The sequence below is a fragment of the Aedes albopictus genome, chromosome 2 (genome assembly GCF_035046485.1).
Source record: "Aedes albopictus strain Foshan chromosome 2, AalbF5, whole genome shotgun sequence".
NCBI lineage: Eukaryota > Metazoa > Arthropoda > Insecta > Diptera > Culicidae > Aedes > Aedes albopictus.
This window is the reverse complement of record NC_085137.1, coordinates 132,202,993-132,221,779: the sequence shown is the minus strand read 5'-3', so window position 1 is coordinate 132,221,779 and position 18,787 is coordinate 132,202,993. Positions and strand designations below refer to the sequence as shown.

The following is an 18,787-nucleotide window of genomic DNA, read 5'->3' as shown; positions in this document are numbered from 1 at the left end:
CAAACCGTAAACTCTAGGATACATCGACCAAATGCCAACCATCAGCCGGACAGACAATCGAGAAACGTGAATTTGCTTGGACTCGGTCGATCTTCGCTGGGACGTGACCTGTTTGAAGATGATGAGGACAACAATCTAACTCGTAGTCAAGTTGTAGCTCGCCAGTCCGTGTCACGTGAACTTCCGACCTTCAGTGGGACTCCTGAAGAATGGCCACTGTTTTTCTCCTCGTTCACAACTACGACAAGCATGTGCGGATATACAGCGGAGGAGAATCTTGTTCGTTTGCAAAAATGCCTCACGGGAAAAGCCTTCGAAGCAGTCAAATGCATGCTAATGCACCCGATGAACGTGACTCAAATTATTTCAACCCTGAAAATGAGATTTGGAAATCCAGAGATTATAGTGCACAACTTAATGGCCAAAATCAGCTCAACTCCGGCTCCTAAAGCTGAAAAATTAGATACCATTATCGAATTTGCGCTTGCTGTGCAAAATTTGTGCGCCACAATCGAGGCGTGTCAGCTGGAAGAATATTCCTACAACGTGGCTCTTCTCCGTGAACTCGTGGATAAATTACCGTCCGCAATCAAACTGGATTGGGCCAGATATCGTCGTAATTTTGCTGCTGTGAATTTGTCAATCTTCTCTGGTTGGTTGTATGAGCTCGCGGAGGATATCTGTCCGCTTGCTGGGCCACCCAGTGATCCCAAGATCAATCGAGTAGGAAATAATAATCCAGCGTTTCTGAATGCTCATGCTGAGGAAGTCGACGATCAACCGAGGAAGCAGCTCAAGGAAGGAACTTTGACGGATCAGTTCAAGAAAACAGATGCGGCGTGTTTAGTGTGCAAAAGCAACTGTCCCACCATAGACAAATGTCAACGGTTCTATGAAATGGGGTATAATTCACGATGGGCTGTTGTCAAAGAATTTGGACTGTGCAGAAAATGTCTCAATACTCACAAGGGACCATGCAAGATACAGAAACTATGCGGCAAAAACGGCTGTGAATTCAAACATCACGAGCTTCTGCATAATAATTTGCGAGACCAGAAAGCTGCTGTGAAGACCGGGGTAAAATCCGATGCGCCACGCGAGAACCTTGCAGCAGATACCACAAGATCATCCGAGAGTGAATGCAACATCCATCATCAGATCACCAACAAGACCTTGTTCCGAGTTGTTCCTGTAATTCTCTACGGACCAGATAAGCCCATAAGGACGTTCGCGTTCCTCGATGATGGATCTTCCTATACTTTAATGGATGCTGATCTAGCTATGGAAATGAAAGTAGAAGGGAATCATGAACCTCTCTGCCTCAAGTGGACGGGAAACATGTGTCGCTCAGAAAATGACTCAATCAAGGTGAACGTCCAGATTTCTGGAACCGGTCCAAATGCAAAAAGCTATTGGCTTCAGGGAGTTCACACGGTTTCCGCTTTAGATCTGTTCCGTCAGTCCGTTGATGCGCGCGAGATGGCGGATCATTACAAACATTTGCGAGGGATTCCGGTAGAGTCTTATCAGAACGCGCAACCACGGATACTAATTGGTATGAAAAACGCAAATCTCGGTTATCCTCTGAAAGGGCGAGAAGGAAAGCCTAATGAACCTATAGCAACAAAAACCAGGCTAGGATGGGTTCTTCACGGAGGTTGTGACGGAACTGATTTGTTGTTAGCTTATCACGGTGTACAATGCGGTTGCTCCGAAACATCTGACGATTTCCTTGAGCAAACGATACGAGAATATTTTTCTCTAGAAGGCCTTGGAGTCACTAAGCAAGATAAGCCACTATTTTCCAAGGAGGATCAACGAGCGCTGGAGATCTTGCATAAAATTGTCCAAACTGACAACGGACAATACGAAACGCGCCTTCTTTGGAAATATGACGAATTTCGATTGCCGAATAGTAAGCCTGCAGCACTGCGACGATTGCATTGCCTTGAATCCCGGATGAAGAGAGAACCAGAGCTAGCTGTCGCCCTTCGTGCAAAAATAGAGGACTACAAAGAAAAGGGCTACATTAGGAAGCTTGTAGAAGCAGAACTTCAAGAGTTGCAGTGTATCTGGTATATACCCATATTCCCAGTGTTCAACGCAAACAAACCAGGAAAACTGCGTATCGTTTGGGATTGCGCAGCTAAAACCGGAAACGTTTCTCTGAATTCTATGTTGGTTAAAGGTCCGGATCAATTGACTCCCCTGACCGATGTACTATACAGGTTCCGGGAAAATAAGATTGGAATCAGCGGCGACATAAGAGAAATGTTTCTTCAAGTGCGAATCGCTAAAGAAGATCAGGGTTGTCAACTATTTCTATGGAAGGATGACCCCGAAGACGAAGTGCCTAGTACCTATGTGTCCCAAGTGATGACATTCGGGGCATGTTGCTCACCAAGTTGTGCTCAATTTGTTAAAAATTTGAACGCGACAAAGTATGCTGGCAAATTCCCGAGGGCAGCTGAAGCTATCACGAAGCAGCACTATGTGGATGACATGCTGGACAGCGTCGAAAGCGAAGAAGAAGCCATCCAGTTAGCGGAAGATGTCAGATTCATCCATGCTGAGGCCGGGTTTGAAATGCGGAATTGGATTTCTAACTCCAGCGATGTTCTTCAAGCTCTGCATCAAGAGAAAACAGACAACAAAAGTCTTCATGTTGGATCTGAGTTGGGTACAGAAAAGGTCCTAGGAATGTGGTGGTGCACGAATACGGACAGTTTCACCTACAAACTCTCGCCGAAGCACGATGCTGAGCTCTTGACGGGAAATCGAATCCCCACTAAAAGGGAGGTACTGCGCACACTCATGTCCATTTTTGACCCACTAGGATTGCTATCCCATGTACTCGTCTGTATCAAAATCTTGTTCCAGGAGATTTGGCGATCTGCTATTGACTGGGATGACGCAATACCGGATAAACTCCATGAAAAATGGGATCAATGGATACGGATTCTTCCAAAATTAAAAGACGTCAACATTCCGCGCTGCTACCGCTTGTTGACCACAGTGGGCCCGGACACGCTGATTCAACTACACACATTTGTTGACGCGAGTGAGCTGAGTTATGCGGCGGTGGTATACTTGCGATTTCAACAAGGCAATACGGTAGAATGCGCGATTGTGGGAGCCAAATCGCGTGTAGCGCCACTAAAATTCATCTCAATTCCCCGTCTTGAGCTACAAAGTGCGGTTCTTGGAGCAAGACTTGCTAATACAATTACTGAAGCCTTGTCCTTTAAGATCAACGAACGATTCTTTTGGACGGACGCCCGCGATGTGTTATGCTGGTTGCGTTCAGATCATCGTCAATATTCGCCATTCGTGGGTTGGCGAGTTAGCGAAATATTAGAAGCGACGAATATCAATAACTGGAAGTGGATCAGCTCGCAGGACAACGTAGCTGATGAAGCAACTAAATGTAAACGAACACCGGATCTTAGCAGTCAAAGTAGATGGTTAAGAGGACCTGAATTTCTATGGAAATCAGCAGATACATGGCCATGTGAACCTTTCAGCTCAAACACTACCAAAGAGGAGCTTCGTGCCAATTTGCTTTTCCACAAAGTTGTGCCACTGCCGCTATTTCAAGTAGCAAAATTTTCGGTATGGAATCGTTTGCTTCGAGTTGCAGCTGCCACAATCAGATTTATCGCCAATGTCAGGTGCAAAACAGCGGGCGTTGATCGCAGCACGGGACCATTCTCCAAGGATGAGCTTTTGAGTGCTTCAAACCTTCTTTACCGCCAAGCTCAAAGTGAAGCCTTTGCAGAAGAGATAGCTATGTTGTCGAATACCGAGAAACCTATACCTAAGTCGAGTTCTATCTTCACGATGAATCCATTTTTAGACGAAAACCGAGTGCTCCGAATGCATGGTCGTATCAGTGCGTGTGAGTATGCCAGTACGGATGCCCGAAACCCAATAATACTTCCGAAAGATCACCACATATCGAAGCTCATCGTTCAGGATTACCATCAACGGTATCATCATCGCAATCACGAGACAGTACTGAACGAGTTGCGGCAAGTTTTTCGAATTCCGAAATTGCGAGGAATGTTTCGAAAGGTTAAATCTGACTGTCAAACTTGTAAAAACCAACGAGCCACACCTCTTCATCCTCCGATGGCAGACCTTCCAAGTGCTAGATTGGCTGCTTACACCAGGCCTTTTTCGTACATCAGCATAGATTATTTCGGCCCCATGACTGTGGCAGTAGGAAGAAAGAATGAGAAGCGATGGGGAGTTCTTATAACCTGTTTAACAATCAGGGCGGTACATATAGAAGTTGCACATTCACTAAGTGCAGATTCTTGCATAATGGCATTGCGGAGTTTCATGGCAAGGCGGGGAGTTCCTATCCAAATATATAGCGATAGAGGAACAAATTTTATTGCTGCTAGCAAGGAACTAAATGAGGCATTAAGGGACATGGACCAACAGAAAGTCATCCAAGAGATATCCAGTCAACACACTGAATGGACCTTTATTCCACCCGCTTCCCCGCATATGGGGGGGGCCTGGGAGCGGCTCATCCAAACAGTAAAAGTGAACCTTCAAAAGGTGTTACCAATGCGCCATCCGACAGATGAAGTACTCCGCAGTACTCTAGCTGAAATTGAAAACCTAATCAATTCCAGACCATTGACGCACGTTCCTGTAGACGACCCTGAGGCACCGGTGCTTACACCAAACCATTTTATACTGGGTTCGTCAAGCGGGCTCAAACCTGCGTCTCGATTAGACGATAGAGCCTTGATTCTGCGCAGATCTTGGCGACAGTCGCAAAGGGAAGCGGACTTATTCTGGCAGCGTTGGCTCCGCGACTACCTGCCAGTATTAACCAAGCGTACAAAGTGGTTCGCTAATGTCAAACCCTTTGAACATAACGATATCGTCATGATAGTTGATCCAGATCTCCCCAGAAATTGTTGGCTTAGAGGTCGGGTCATTGCAGTGAACCAAGCGAAGGACGGGCACGTGAGATCAGTCGCAGTACAAACTACAAAAGGAATCTACGAGCGACCGGCTTCGAAGATAGCTGTATTAGATGTTCGCCGCGAGGAGCCAGTAGACCAGAACCCTGGCGTACTGGGGGGGGAGTGTTACGACCCCTCGGTCGACGCGGCTCACCAGAACAATATATTTTGAGCGTTACCTAACGATGATATCTGCAACGCGCCTCGAACGAGAACGGATGACAGAATGCGAACGTCAAACGTGCATGCAGATTTGGTGAGATGGCAAAAACCCGAAAAGTTGAACTAAATAGTGTACATGCTGTCATGCTAATGTTAAAAATTCTAAATTTTTGCTTATAATTACACTTGAACTAAATTTCTTCACATCGATATTAATCCTAGCGAGGTAATTATGTCTTGAAATATAAATAATGTGAATTCTAAGGTGTTACTGTTTCTAGACAGACAATTACTGTAAATTCGCCTAGCTAACCTATAGCAGATCTAGTTGATCTGAAGACCGGAATTCTTCATTGATCCGAAGCAACGTAAGTGGAATATTTCAATGAATTCAAATAATAAGTTCTTACGTTCTAATGTTATAGTAGGAAATAGGTTGGAGCTAAAAGGAAGTCAAAGGAAGAAAATACCGTGAGCAAGTAGAAGCAGGAAGATTAGTGAACGAACTAAACGTAAGTGGTTGAATGAGGAGTTGTTAATTTGAACTAATAATTTAAATTTTAGGAATTTTTTAATGTTCGCCAATAAACATTAAGGAATCGGAATCCTCTGCTTTCTTCCTCTTCATTCCCGTTGACGCTCCGTATATAAACTGCACCATGATTAAGAAGTAAATACCAATATACTGCCGTGAATCGCCAGTCAGTCATATGCATTTCGGGAAAAATAAGATAATGACTATTTTCGATCTTCCTTCGAACGATCTTTCAGCTGCAAAAATAAAATAAAAATGTATGATTTTTCATTTGCGTCTAACTGATGTTATCGATTTCCCTCCATCGATCCTTTTCTAGTCAGTTCAAGCTTAAAAGCTTCATGCTGTATTTTCTTACTCTCTACTACTTATAGATGAGACTGGCTGCCGATTCACTACAATATAGTAAAAAAAAACTACCGTCGGTAAAACAAGGGTCGAGTTTGACCGCATGATACTACTACGTAGCTGGATCCCTTGGACTACCTCTAGATTAGTGTCCAAACTAGCCACTCCTCGAGTCGACGCACTACCTCCTGACCACGTGTGGAAATCATGTGGTCGTCACGCGTTTTGCGAAAACGTCAACACACGAACTTAAATAAAGTTCCGCTGTTTCTTCCTAACCAGCAAAACTAGACATCCAGAGAACACACATGGCCGTCACGGTGTAGATCACGGGTTCCCAAGCGGTGGTTCGTGGCCCCCTGGGGGGGCCGTGCAGCCAGTCCAGGGGGGGGGGGGGGGGTGGTGTCGGTGTTACCAAAATAAATGTTAATTTTTTATTCTTCTTTGTGCAAATTTTCTAATATTTCTCGGTTTTTTCTCTTCTGGATTAAAAAAATGCTTGTTCAAAACATCTCAGAATTCAAAACATAATTATACAGAATCCAATAGTTGGTACATATATGAGAACAAATGTTTTTATTTTGGAACTCGATAATCTAAATATGTATCTATTGAGAAGTTATTAATTATTATAGTATTCTAATGAATATTTAAAGTTTATTTTTACTGAAATTGTAAAAGAAAGAGAATTTTCATTCTGACTTGATATGAAAATGTTGTTTTATATTCATAGGCGGATTTTATCAAAACAAAGCTATGGCAGTATTGGTTAGAATACTCCATTTTAGGTAAAATTCACCATCCTTAAAAAGGGAAAAAATAATGAATTCAGCTGTAGTTTGTCAAACTGTCTTTGTGGATATTTCAGAATAAGTTTCCAGGAGAATTACGAATTTTGCTTATCTCTAGGAGTGGTTTGGAAAGCATAGAGTTTTTTTTGTGAGACATTCGTTAAACCCCTTTCCATTTTTTTTAGGGTTAAGCACTACAAAATCTTCAACCGCCACTCCAAAATTTAAGGAACGCTTTCAGACGAAAAATTGTTCGATTGCACCGCTATTTTTAAGATACGACTCAGACTGAATGTGCATGGGCATCATTGTTTGCAACATATAAGTGTCGAAAAAAAATCTATCATTTATCGTCGAAAATCCCTCTCACAGTAAATTTCTGGGTACGCCACTGTACCTAAATACCTCGGTTTGATCGCTGTGAATGTAGACATCGTCTACTCTCCAGTTCGAACTACGTGTTAGACCAGGACTACAAAAGATCACATCAATTGACTCCGCACCATTCCGACTGAAGGTACTCTTGGTACCGACATTTGGCCAGAACGACATCTAGCATGGCCACTGTCTCTAGCAGGATCTGAACCCACTGCGTAAAACGGCTTCTCCATTCCACGGCCCAAGCATTGAAGTCACCTGCTATTACAACCGGCCTTCGCTCAGTCAGCACGGTCATCATACAGTCCAGCATCCGCGTAAACTGCTCGATAGACCACCGCGTAGGCGCATAGCAGCTACAGAAGAAGACCCCGATTACTTTGGCGACCGCTAAGCCCGCATAGGTAGAAGACACCAACTCCTGGACGGGATATTCACTCGTTGCCGTTATCGCCGGCATTTTTTCGGACCCATCCATGACCCAATTGCTGTTAACGTCGGGTACTCGGTATGGGTCCGCTGTGATGGCGATATCCGTCCCCCATTAAGAAGATGCCTGAAAAAGCAGTTGGTGTGCTGCTTCACAGTGATTCAGGTTCAGCTGCGTTTCATGCACTGTAATTTGTTCACTATGGCTTTCTTGAATGTCAGGCACCTTGGACCACACGTTGAGTGCCTGTTGTTCATGGATTTTCCGGAACAAATTAATCCCGTGAGTGAACTTGTGCAGCCTTGTGCCTTGTGGCCTTCGGCGCCGCATCGCATGTACAACTTGCTCCTGTCAGTCCCATGAGTTGTGTCCTGGTTGCAGACACCTGAAGCAAATTCGGTGCTTCATGCAAAGTCAGTTGGCATACTGACCAGCCCACCTTCAGCTTCCCTACTTCTTTGCGTCCGCCACAGGTAGCTGTACCAAGGCTACCTATGTCGTTGCCGGGCTCTTTCGTAGCCAAACGGCTGCGGTGGTCACCTGTACCTCGCACTGTTGCCCCAGTGCCTCACCTCGACCCCTTCGCCAAGGACCTCTTATATCCCAGTCCGGAATAGCATAATGAATTCTACTACCTTATTGGGATTTTAATTCCAGCAGATATCTCGAAGGTACATAATGCAACTCCCGAAATAATGTTTCCTCTTGTTGAAGAAAAAACTGCATTCACAGAGAAGAGTAGGTGCTCTGAGGATACAGTTTTGAACCCCCAGAACCGACATTCTTCAGAATGAATCTTCTCTAGCTTCATAAGGAAATGTCGGAATGGGCAGTGGCCGATTGATAAGCCTACATACACACTTATGCACTTTAGTGCTGAGCGGTTTTAGCATGATCATTTTGACGGGTTCAATTCAGCTGCAGTGTGACAATCATTCTGTCTGTATCTTCCTGTTTTTAAGCTCCCCTCCTTAGCAAGTTGATAGGCAACTTCGTTATCTCCAATGTAGTAAGTTAGCGTGGTTCAAAAATCGTTTTTACTCCACACCGCTTATTCGATTCCTAACCAGATTATATGCCTTCTCCCAACATTTGAGCTCATTTGGTTGAAAATTGAGACTGCACAAGCCTGTCAAAGTTTGTATGGGAATTACTATGGGAAAACGATGTTTTTTATTTAATCGACTGTAGCATTTCTCCAAGTGCCCTAGTGGGTTAGGCGACCTGCAAAATACAGTGATGCCCACCGAATAGTTTAACCATCATGAGTAAAGATTTAGATTCTGGATAACAATCGGAAACTAATTAATGAGGCGTCCAATTTGAATGCGGTCTTCGGCAAAGTTGTAGGTGATAGAGTAGCCTAGGATTACCAAGGGTGGACTAACCCACTAGGGCACTTGGGGAAATGCTACGGTCGATTGAATGAAAAACATCGTATTCTCATAGTGATTCCCATACAAACTTCGACGGGCTTGTGCAGTCTCAATTTTCAACCAAATGAGCTCAAATGTTGGGAGAAGGCATATAATCTGGTTAGGAATCGAATAAGCGGTGTGGAGCAAAAACGATTTTTTGAACCACGCTAGTAAGTATGCCCTTGTATCCAGAAAAGGTTGATCCTATTCTTTGAAGCCAGTTCTTTTTTGCATTCCCACCAGAGAGTAAAAAAAATCGAAGATTCAATATGAAAATTGACAATCTCATTTTTTCATTCGTGTTTCATCACATTCATTGTCAGCTGAATGCCTCTCTTTTTTCATTAAATTCTCTGTCACGAGTATTTTCTTGCACATCGTAAAATAATCAATTTTCTGTTAACAATCACCAAATTGGACTTAATGTACCAATGCAACAGACGATTAGTATTCCAACCAATTACAATAGCCAAGTTTGTGGTGATTGGAAGTTTAATCGGGTGTTATGATTTGGATTTGTTGCTCAGTGAAAATTGTCAGTGACAGAAAAACGAATGAATAAGTGAAAAAATTCACTCACCAAAATGAATTTTATTTTAATCCCTCAGATGAGAATTTTCAAAGTTCACGTGAATGTCACTTATTGAAAACGAAAATTTTTAACTCTTATTCCCACACTAGCTTGAAATAGCAGTCAAATGCGCAGATAGCTTTTACAGTCTCCTACAGATACCTACAGATATTGGCGTGTCTGTTTTTCCTTGTAAGACAGATGGCAGCACATTCCAGAAAAGCTTGAATTTCGGCCTGGAATACCGTATCCGTATGCTATTTACCCGTCGGTATGACGAGTTTAGCCCTGGGTCCATACATCCCAGTCCCAGTTTTATCACCCATTTTTGAACCGTCTGTGTAAAATACAATAGATCCTGGTGAAAATTTTGGCCCACCGTATTCCCACGTGTTTCGATGTTTGAGTCACTAATGGATTTTGTTGACATTTGTTATTCTTTGTAAATATCCTGTTAGGTTACCCTCGAAGATCCTTTTGAACCTTCCTAGTATTATGATGATATTTACTGCCTTTACCTCTTCAAATTGATGTAAGGGAAAAATATGCATAATTGTATTCAGAGTGATATTGAGCTGAATTTATTTAGGTTTATTTTGCCAACCAGATTAGAAAAGCAAAAGAGATCTTGGGTCTTATAAATCCAACGGATTATTCTAGGCCTTAATCCCCATTTTTCCCAATCGCTCTCTGACAACAGCTTTGTTTACAATATGCTCTAAGTGCTTACTCCAATTTAATTTACTATCTTGTATAACTCCTGAATATTTAACTTGAGAGGAGAAAGACAACTGCAGCAAAAATTCAAATGTCTCTAAAAAGTAAATCGTGAAAAACTCTAAAATGGATAGTGCAAATGCCATGAAATTTTCGGCAAAGTTTTTCATCATAAAATTGCTTATCTTTCAATGGAAATTGTTTTAAATAAGGTACACCGGGGCAAGTTGAAACGGTTTTTGAAAAGTTGAACTTTGAGACGTTCTATTAAAAATATGAGATCATGCAATAAATGCATGCCAGTGGCATTCATCACCCCAAACCAAGGCTTATCAATTAAAAATCAAGAATTATTTGAATAGTTTTGAAAAATAATACTTTTGTAACAATCCATGATTACTGTTCAGTGTTTCAACTTGCCCCACATAGTGGGGTAAGTTAAAACACTCATATTTCATAAGCATAAACGTATGTTTTGATCAACCATGCATTTAGTACGAAAGAAAGAATTGTTTTGGTTTATGATACGCACTGGAGAGTGAACATGCGCGAGCGGAAAGGGCATTCAGTATATATGTATGAATCAAGAAAAGTATGTTAATCTCCCTCGCCAATTATAGTAGTCTGTGTATTTTCCACACTTTCCATGATTGCGAATGTGACAGGTGATTCAACTCAAATTGGCATAACGTAGTTACAGGGAAAGAGCACTAGACATATCATGGTTCAATTGGCAGTATGTTCTAAGTTCATTTAGTAATAAAAATTTGTCAAACTTTTCATCCTTTGAAACCATGATGTATTAAATCAGTTGAGCATGGTAATTTTGCTGAATATAACGTCCAGATTATAACTATGGAAGAATATTTAGAATGCATCTTGGTGGGGAACGTTGAAAAATAACATATGAATAATAAATTAGAAGAACTTGCGAGTTTTCTTTACAAAAAAGTCTTTGATTTATTTATTTTTTTCAAAAAGCAAATGTTATTTTATTCGATAAAATACCCAATCTTGTATCGTATAGTCATTCAAATACAAATGATGGGAAACTCCACTAGATAATTCAAGCAATGGAATCTATCAAGAATATAGAAATACAAAACGACTTTCACTTTTAACTAAAAGTTGAAAAGATGACCAATTCATGTTCAAATACAAAAAAAAAGATATTTCATCTGCTTGGCCGCCGGCCGGCGATTTATCGAAAACTATTTGCGAACTTTCTTTTTCTTCATTTTTCGGTCGTCCTCGATTTTTGTCAGTTTTTCCACAGCTTGCGATGAAGTGATCACCTCGGCTCCATTACAGACTCGACGTCTTTTGGTTTTATCGCGAACTGGATCCTGCTTTACGTGCGCCAACAACATAGCCTCGAAAGAAGTGTCAGAACTCGTGCTCTGTTCAGCGTTGTCGGGAGGCATCGTGGCCGGGATATTTGGTAGATCTGCCCTCAGATCTGCCGTAGAACTCGATTCTTGTGGTAGCATTGGGCCTTGCTTCGCTTTCTTGAATCTTTTCAGCGCAGCTGGATCGTAATTATTCTCCGAAATTACGTCGTTGTCGAAGGGGTAAATGCCACCCTTTTTAAACCCACTTTTGATCAATTGTGGGTTGCAATCCGTCCAAATCCGAGAAATCATATTGGAAAATGCATTTTTCGACATCTTTGTTCCATAGTTTCGTCGTTGCCATTTGATAACCGCATCGTCATAATCTTGTTTGAGTGGCTTGAACACAGCCAGATCCATAGGCTGGAGCAAGTGGCTGGTATGTGGCGGCAGCTTCAAAATGATGACGTTTTCCTTCACAGCTTTCTCAATGATATCCAGTGAGACATGTGAGACATGTCCATCATAAATCAAAACTGCTGGACGGTATTTTCCGATTGCAGGTAGGAAGCTTTTCTCAAAATAGTTGGCAAAAGTGTCGCTATTCATCCAACCGTTTTCCGTGGCAGCATACGTTGTATCGGGAAACCCCTTTCCTTCATCGGCCATCCAGGTGTTCCAGAAATTTTTCCCTTTCAATATGATGAGAGGAGGAAGCTTCTGTCCAGAGGCACTGCCGCCCATGAGTACCGTAACGTTTTCTCTGCCTGGACCAGCGGTTACTCTGTGCGCAGCCTTTCCTCTTTCGCCAACAACTTTAACACGACTCGGGTCCAAACAGAAGCTTGTTTCGTCGATATTGTAGATTCTCTCCGGTGGAACACAGCGGATAACATCGTGGAGCAGCTCAAAGTAGCGGGAAATTATGAAGGGATCTGCAGCTCGTTTTCTGGCAACTTCAACGGCTTGTGGTTTCTTTTGAGAGAGATGGTGTCGCCGTTTGAAGTTCAAGAAATAACCGTCTCCGGGGATGTTATCCTTGAACGGCGTCTTGATCGAGTTTTCCTTCAAATATTGTCCCATGGAAGAGATAATCTCCTTTTTACTCAGTCCATAGCCCCACTTCTCCATGACCTTAATATTAGATGCCATTCGTGATTCCACATCGAAGGGAATGGCAATAGATCTTCCTCGCGAGCAGCTTTTGACACCGCTCAAACCGTTAACGCGTCGGTACAAAGTTGGCTTGGGTACATTGTAAAACCGCGAAGCGTCCGATAGAGTCATCCGTTTGTTCCGTACTGCGTTCGCTGCAATGTCCAGTGCTTCCTTCGAGTACTTGGAGGTTGTTTTTCTGATGTATCGTCGAACCATGATGTAATCTAGGACAAAACACATGGGTTAAACAGTTGTTTCAACTTGCCCCGACATACGCGTTTCTATTTGCCCCATGAGGTGGAAAACCAGTGGCATGGTGACATGTCCACAGTATTCGATGAAAAAACAATTCTTGTTCCACTTTTCCACCGCCAGTGCATATAATTAACCCTAAACCCTTACCTGTTGTGCAGTTACCGAAAAATTATAAACGAAATCAGTGTTTTTTGACCGTTTTGGATGACCCGATAAAATGTGCAATTCAATTTCGCGCACGGCAAAAAGTAAACAATGAAGTGGAGTGCGTTTAGGTGTATAAAATTTCCGGTTATCACAGTCAGGAGGTGCGTTAAGCGGAACTCTTCATTGCAAAAAATAATAAGAATTAATAATCATTTCCTGTGAAAGTTAATGCTTCCGTTTTAACTTACCCCGCGTTTCAACTTGCCCCGGTGTACCTTAAATACTGATGAAAATAACGATTATTCACAGTTGCCCCAAGCCAACGATGAGCGATCATCGGTAAGTGTTACACTTAGCGATGCCCGCTCATCGCCGCAGCTTGTTTATATCGGAGTATCCTCTTTGTGTTCCTTCATGAACCATGCGACTCGACGAGAGAACATACACCGCTTGGTAATTGAAACAGAACCAACAGAAGGGAAGAAAAACTGCCGATCGGTTCACTGATCACTTTTTCGTCCAAACACTGATGTGTTCCATTTGGTGCTGAAAAGCTAAACTTGTTCTTATGTACAGAGTTTAAAATTTTCATTTCAATGAGGGAAATTCAACGTGAATTTTGAAAATTCTCAACTGAGGGATCAAAATAATATTAATTTAAGTGAATGAATTTTTTCACCTATTCATTCATTTTTCTGTCACTGACAATTTTTACTGAGAAATATAACTAGACCGTAACTCCCGATTATACTTCCAATCACCTCAAAACTTGTGTATAGTAGTTAATTAGAATAATAATTATCTTCTCTATTTGTCCATTAAGTCGGATTGTACGTCTGTCAACAGAAATTGGACATTTTACGACGTGCGAAAAAATATTCGTGACAGAGAATTGAATGAAAAATGAGAGGCATTCAGCTGACAATGAATGTGGCCAAACATGAATGAAAAAATGAGAATGTCAATCTTCACTTTCAATCTTCGAATTTTTTACTCTCTGCTTATGTAGAAATTTTCAGCTATTTCGACAAGGACAAAAACTGATATCATATCAAACGTGATATTCATTAGATTTTTGAATAACTCATTAAAATCACATCGAGCTACGACAGCAAAAATTGTTCGATTTGAGATATGATTTAGATATTCCCGTCTACCCGGGATGACTTTATCAGAGAAGCTATATTCTGTGGAGCTAAGGCCGCATTCTACCTCTTCCTTCTCTTCGTGGTACGCTTTTTAACCCTAGTTGTGCGATGGGGTCATGATGAATGGTGGACTGGGCAATACGGTGTCCCAAATTTGCACATGATCTAAAAGCTTGGGGGCTCACACTGCAAATGATAGCTAAGGGTATTAGAAACAAACTATTGTGTAACGGCAACTCAAAAATAACGTTTATAGGTTGCTCCGGCGAGATTTTAGAAAAATGGCCATTTTTCGAAATAAATATTAAACAATTTTTTTGTCTTACAAAAATTGGCAATACTTAGCGTTTTTATTTTTTTTTTTACAGCCAAGATCCGAACTAATTAGGAAAAGTAAATTACGACATGTTTAGCAGGTAACTTTTTCTAGAACTTTTTAGAACTGAATTTTAAAATTTATCAAAATTTATCATTTTTTGATATATTGTGGTTTTTGCCCACCATTAAACGTATCTCAACCAAATGCTTAAGGTACACCGGGGCAAGTTGAAACGCGGGGTAAGTTAAAACGGAAGCATTAACTTTCACAGGAAATGATTATTAATTCTTATTATTTTTTGCAATGAAGAGTTCCGCTTAACGCACCTCCTGACTGTGATAACCGGAAATTTTATACACCTAAACGCACTCCACTTCATTGTTTACTTTTTGCCGTGCGCGAAATTGAATTGCACATTTTATCGGGTCATCCAAAACGGTCAAAAAACACTGATTTCGTTTATAATTTTTCGGTAACTGCACAACAGGTAAGGGTTTAGGGTTAATTATATGCACTGGCGGTGGAAAAGTGGAACAAGAATTGTTTTTTCATCGAATACTGTGGACATGTCACCATGCCACTGGTTTTCCACCTCATGGGGCAAATAGAAACGCGTATGTCGGGGCAAGTTGAAACAACTGTTTAACCCATGTGTTTTGTCCTAGATTACATCATGGTTCGACGATACATCAGAAAAACAACCTCCAAGTACTCGAAGGAAGCACTGGACATTGCAGCGAACGCAGTACGGAACAAACGGATGACTCTATCGGACGCTTCGCGGTTTTACAATGTACCCAAGCCAACTTTGTACCGACGCGTTAACGGTTTGAGCGGTGTCAAAAGCTGCTCGCGAGGAAGATCTATTGCCATTCCCTTCGATGTGGAATCACGAATGGCATCTAATATTAAGGTCATGGAGAAGTGGGGCTATGGACTGAGTAAAAAGGAGATTATCTCTTCCATGGGACAATATTTGAAGGAAAACTCGATCAAGACGCCGTTCAAGGATAACATCCCCGGAGACGGTTATTTCTTGAACTTCAAACGGCGACACCATCTCTCTCAAAAGAAACCACATGCCGTTGAAGTTGCCAGAAAACGAGCTGCAGATCCCTTCATAATTTCCCGCTACTTTGAGCTGCTCCACGATGTTATCCGCTGTGTTCCACCGGAGAGAATCTACAATATCGACGAAACAAGCTTCTGTTTGGACCCGAGTCGTGTTAAAGTTGTTGGCGAAAGAGGAAAGGCTGCGCACAGAGTAACCGCTGGTCCAGGCAGAGAAAACGTTACGGTACTCATGGGCGGCAGTGCCTCTGGACAGAAGCTTCCTCCTCTCATCATATTGAAAGGGAAAAATTTCTGGAACACCTGGATGGCCGATGAAGGAAAGGGGTTTCCCGATACAACGTATGCTGCCACGGAAAACGGTTGGATGAATAGCGACACTTTTGCCAACTATTTTGAGAAAAGCTTCCTACCTGCAATCGGAAAATACCGTCCAGCAGTTTTGATTTATGATGGACATGTCTCACATGTCTCACTGGATATCATTGAGAAAGCTGTGAAGGAAAACGTCATCATTTTGAAGCTGCCGCCACATACCAGCCACTTGCTCCAGCCTATGGATCTGGCTGTGTTCAAGCCACTCAAACAAGATTATGACGATGCGGTTATCAAATGGCAACGACGAAACTATGGAACAAAGATGTCGAAAAATGCATTTTCCAATATGATTTCTCGGATTTGGACGGATTGCAACCCACAATTGATCAAAAGTGGGTTTAAAAAGGGTGGCATTTACCCCTTCGACAACGACGTAATTTCGGAGAATAATTACGATCCAGCTGCGCTGAAAAGATTCAAGAAAGCGAAGCAAGGCCCAATGCTACCACAAGAATCGAGTTCTACGGCAGATCTGAGGGCAGATCTACCAAATATCCCGGCCACGATGCCTCCCGACAACGCTGAACAGAGCACGAGTTCTGACACTTCTTTCGAGGCTATGTTGTTGGCGCACGTAAAGCAGGATCCAGTTCGCGATAAAACCAAAAGACGTCGAGTCTGTAATGGAGCCGAGGTGATCACTTCATCGCAAGCTGTGGAAAAACTGACAAAAATCGAGGACGACCGAAAAATGAAGAAAAAGAAAGTTCGCAAATAGTTTTCGATAAATCGCCGGCCGGCGGCCAAGCAGATGAAATATCTTTTTTTTTGTATTTGAACATGAATTGGTCATCTTTTCAACTTTTAGTTAAAAGTGAAAGTCGTTTTGTATTTCTATATTCTTGATAGATTCCATTGCTTGAATTATCTAGTGGAGTTTCCCATCATTTGTATTTGAATGACTATACGATACAAGATTGGGTATTTTATCGAATAAAATAACATTTGCTTTTTGAAAAAAATAAATAAATCAAAGACTTTTTTGTAAAGAAAACTCGCAAGTTCTTCTAATTTATTATTCATATGTTATTTTTCAACGTTCCCCACCAAGATGCATTCTAAATATTCTTCCATAGTTATAATCTGGACGTTATATTCAGCAAAATTACCATGCTCAACTGATTTAATACATCATGGTTTCAAAGGATGAAAAGTTTGACAAATTTTTATTACTAAATGAACTTAGAACATACTGCCAATTGAACCATGATATGTCTAGTGCTCTTTCCCTGTAACTACGTTATGCCAATTTGAGTTGAATCACCTGTCACATTCGCAATCATGGAAAGTGTGGAAAATACACAGACTACTATAATTGGCGAGGGAGATTAACATACTTTTCTTGATTCATACATATATACTGAATGCCCTTTCCGCTCGCGCATGTTCACTCTCCAGTGCGTATCATAAACCAAAACAATTCTTTCTTTCGTACTAAATGCATGGTTGATCAAAACATACGTTTATGCTTATGAAATATGAGTGTTTTAACTTACCCCACTATGTGGGGCAAGTTGAAACACTGAACAGTAATCATGGATTGTTACAAAAGTATTATTTTTCAAAACTATTCAAATAATTCTTGATTTTTAATTGATAAGCCTTGGTTTGGGGTGATGAATGCCACTGGCATGCATTTATTGCATGATCTCATATTTTTAATAGAACGTCTCAAAGTTCAACTTTTCAAAAACCGTTTCAACTTGCCCCGGTGTACCTTAATGCGTTTTCGCTTTAAAAACGTGAAATACTATTTAATTTAACTGTATTCATGACGTTGCAGGTTGTGTAGTCACAATAGAAAAAGAATTATGGCAATAAAATATTCTTACCGAATGCATCGCTTTCATTAGCGTCATCGAGCATCTTCTCTCTTGATTACGCTCTCGTATCGAACCGGGCAAGAGAACGAACAGCATTTCGGGGAGCGTTCCCGAGCATGTTGGTTCATGAAATGTTACAATCGCGAATGTATCACTTGCTGAGCATGGACCATTCAGTGGTTCGCGATAAAAATCCACACACTGGAACACATACACCCATAGAGATGGCTCAAGGTTAGTGAAATGTCATGCGCCCCTTTCTGAGCTGTGGAAACGAAGAACCTCATGCTTTTATTATCATGCTATTTACAACAGCGAGCCACAGTTGAGTGGTAAGCATCACTGCCTGCGAATCCTAAGGTAGTAAGTTCGATGCTGGATGTTGGCATTTTTTTAATTTTTTTTTCAAGAAAAAAGCCGACAAATCTTGTCTGCTATTGTTTTGATCTTGTAATAACTCAACGAGCTATTATTGAGTAGTTCACCATATTAGATTTTGCTATTATTTTTGATCTTTTACCTCTTAAATCAATCAAACCAATATCAGTTTTTGCTTTTCAGTAATTCAATCAATAATAACTGAATGTGCTATGAATTAGATTTTTCCACCTACCCGGGATCCCTCTTCCTTGACTCTACATAAGTTATTGACAGGCCCTGAGTGAACAATGCCAAGAAGCCTGGTAGGTAAAATCAGGGAAGTTCTTCTGATTTTTCAGAGTGAATTGTCAACTTCCAGCTTTTCCTGCTTGCTTGTAAGGTTTCCTTCTGATTTTGTTATCAATCATGTGTTTTTGAGGAGATTGAGAAACTCATGGAGGT

At 41.5% G+C, this 18,787-nt stretch overlaps 2 protein-coding genes across 2 annotated transcripts; one reads left to right on the top strand and one right to left on the bottom strand.

Annotated features, from left to right (window-relative positions):
- Nucleotides 1–10,547: 10,547 nt before the first annotated feature.
- Nucleotides 10,548–13,500, bottom strand: LOC109411362 (uncharacterized). Its single transcript, XM_062855068.1, has 2 exons — nt 12,686–13,500; nt 10,548–12,601 (listed from the first exon to the last, which is right to left on the bottom strand). Exons 1-2 carry the CDS (start codon nt 13,062–13,064, stop codon nt 11,547–11,549), a joined length of 1,434 nt encoding a protein of 477 aa, XP_062711052.1. The 5' UTR covers nt 13,065–13,500; the 3' UTR covers nt 10,548–11,546.
- Nucleotides 13,501–14,906: 1,406 nt separating this feature from the next.
- LOC134289069 (uncharacterized) lies at nt 14,907–17,857 on the top strand. The gene is made up of 2 exons (XM_062855067.1): nt 14,907–15,721; nt 15,806–17,857. The coding sequence occupies exons 1-2, from the start codon at nt 15,343–15,345 to the stop codon at nt 16,858–16,860; spliced, it is 1,434 nt and encodes a 477-aa protein (XP_062711051.1). The 5' UTR covers nt 14,907–15,342; the 3' UTR covers nt 16,861–17,857.
- The last annotated feature ends 930 nt before the right edge of the window (nt 17,858–18,787 follow it).

What these genes read in the sequence shown, in the direction of transcription:
- LOC109411362 (XM_062855068.1), bottom strand. Translation starts at nt 13,064, where the DNA reads ATGTGTTTTGTCCTAGATTACATCATGGTTCGACGATACATCAGAAAA. An exon ending in GGATAACATCCCCGGAGACG is followed by an intron (nt 12,602 to 12,685) that starts GTTATTTCTTGA and finishes AACGAGCTGCAG; the next exon opens with ATCCCTTCATAATTTCCCGC.
- LOC134289069 (XM_062855067.1), top strand. Translation starts at nt 15,343, where the DNA reads ATGTGTTTTGTCCTAGATTACATCATGGTTCGACGATACATCAGAAAA. An exon ending in GGATAACATCCCCGGAGACG is followed by an intron (nt 15,722 to 15,805) that starts GTTATTTCTTGA and finishes AACGAGCTGCAG; the next exon opens with ATCCCTTCATAATTTCCCGC.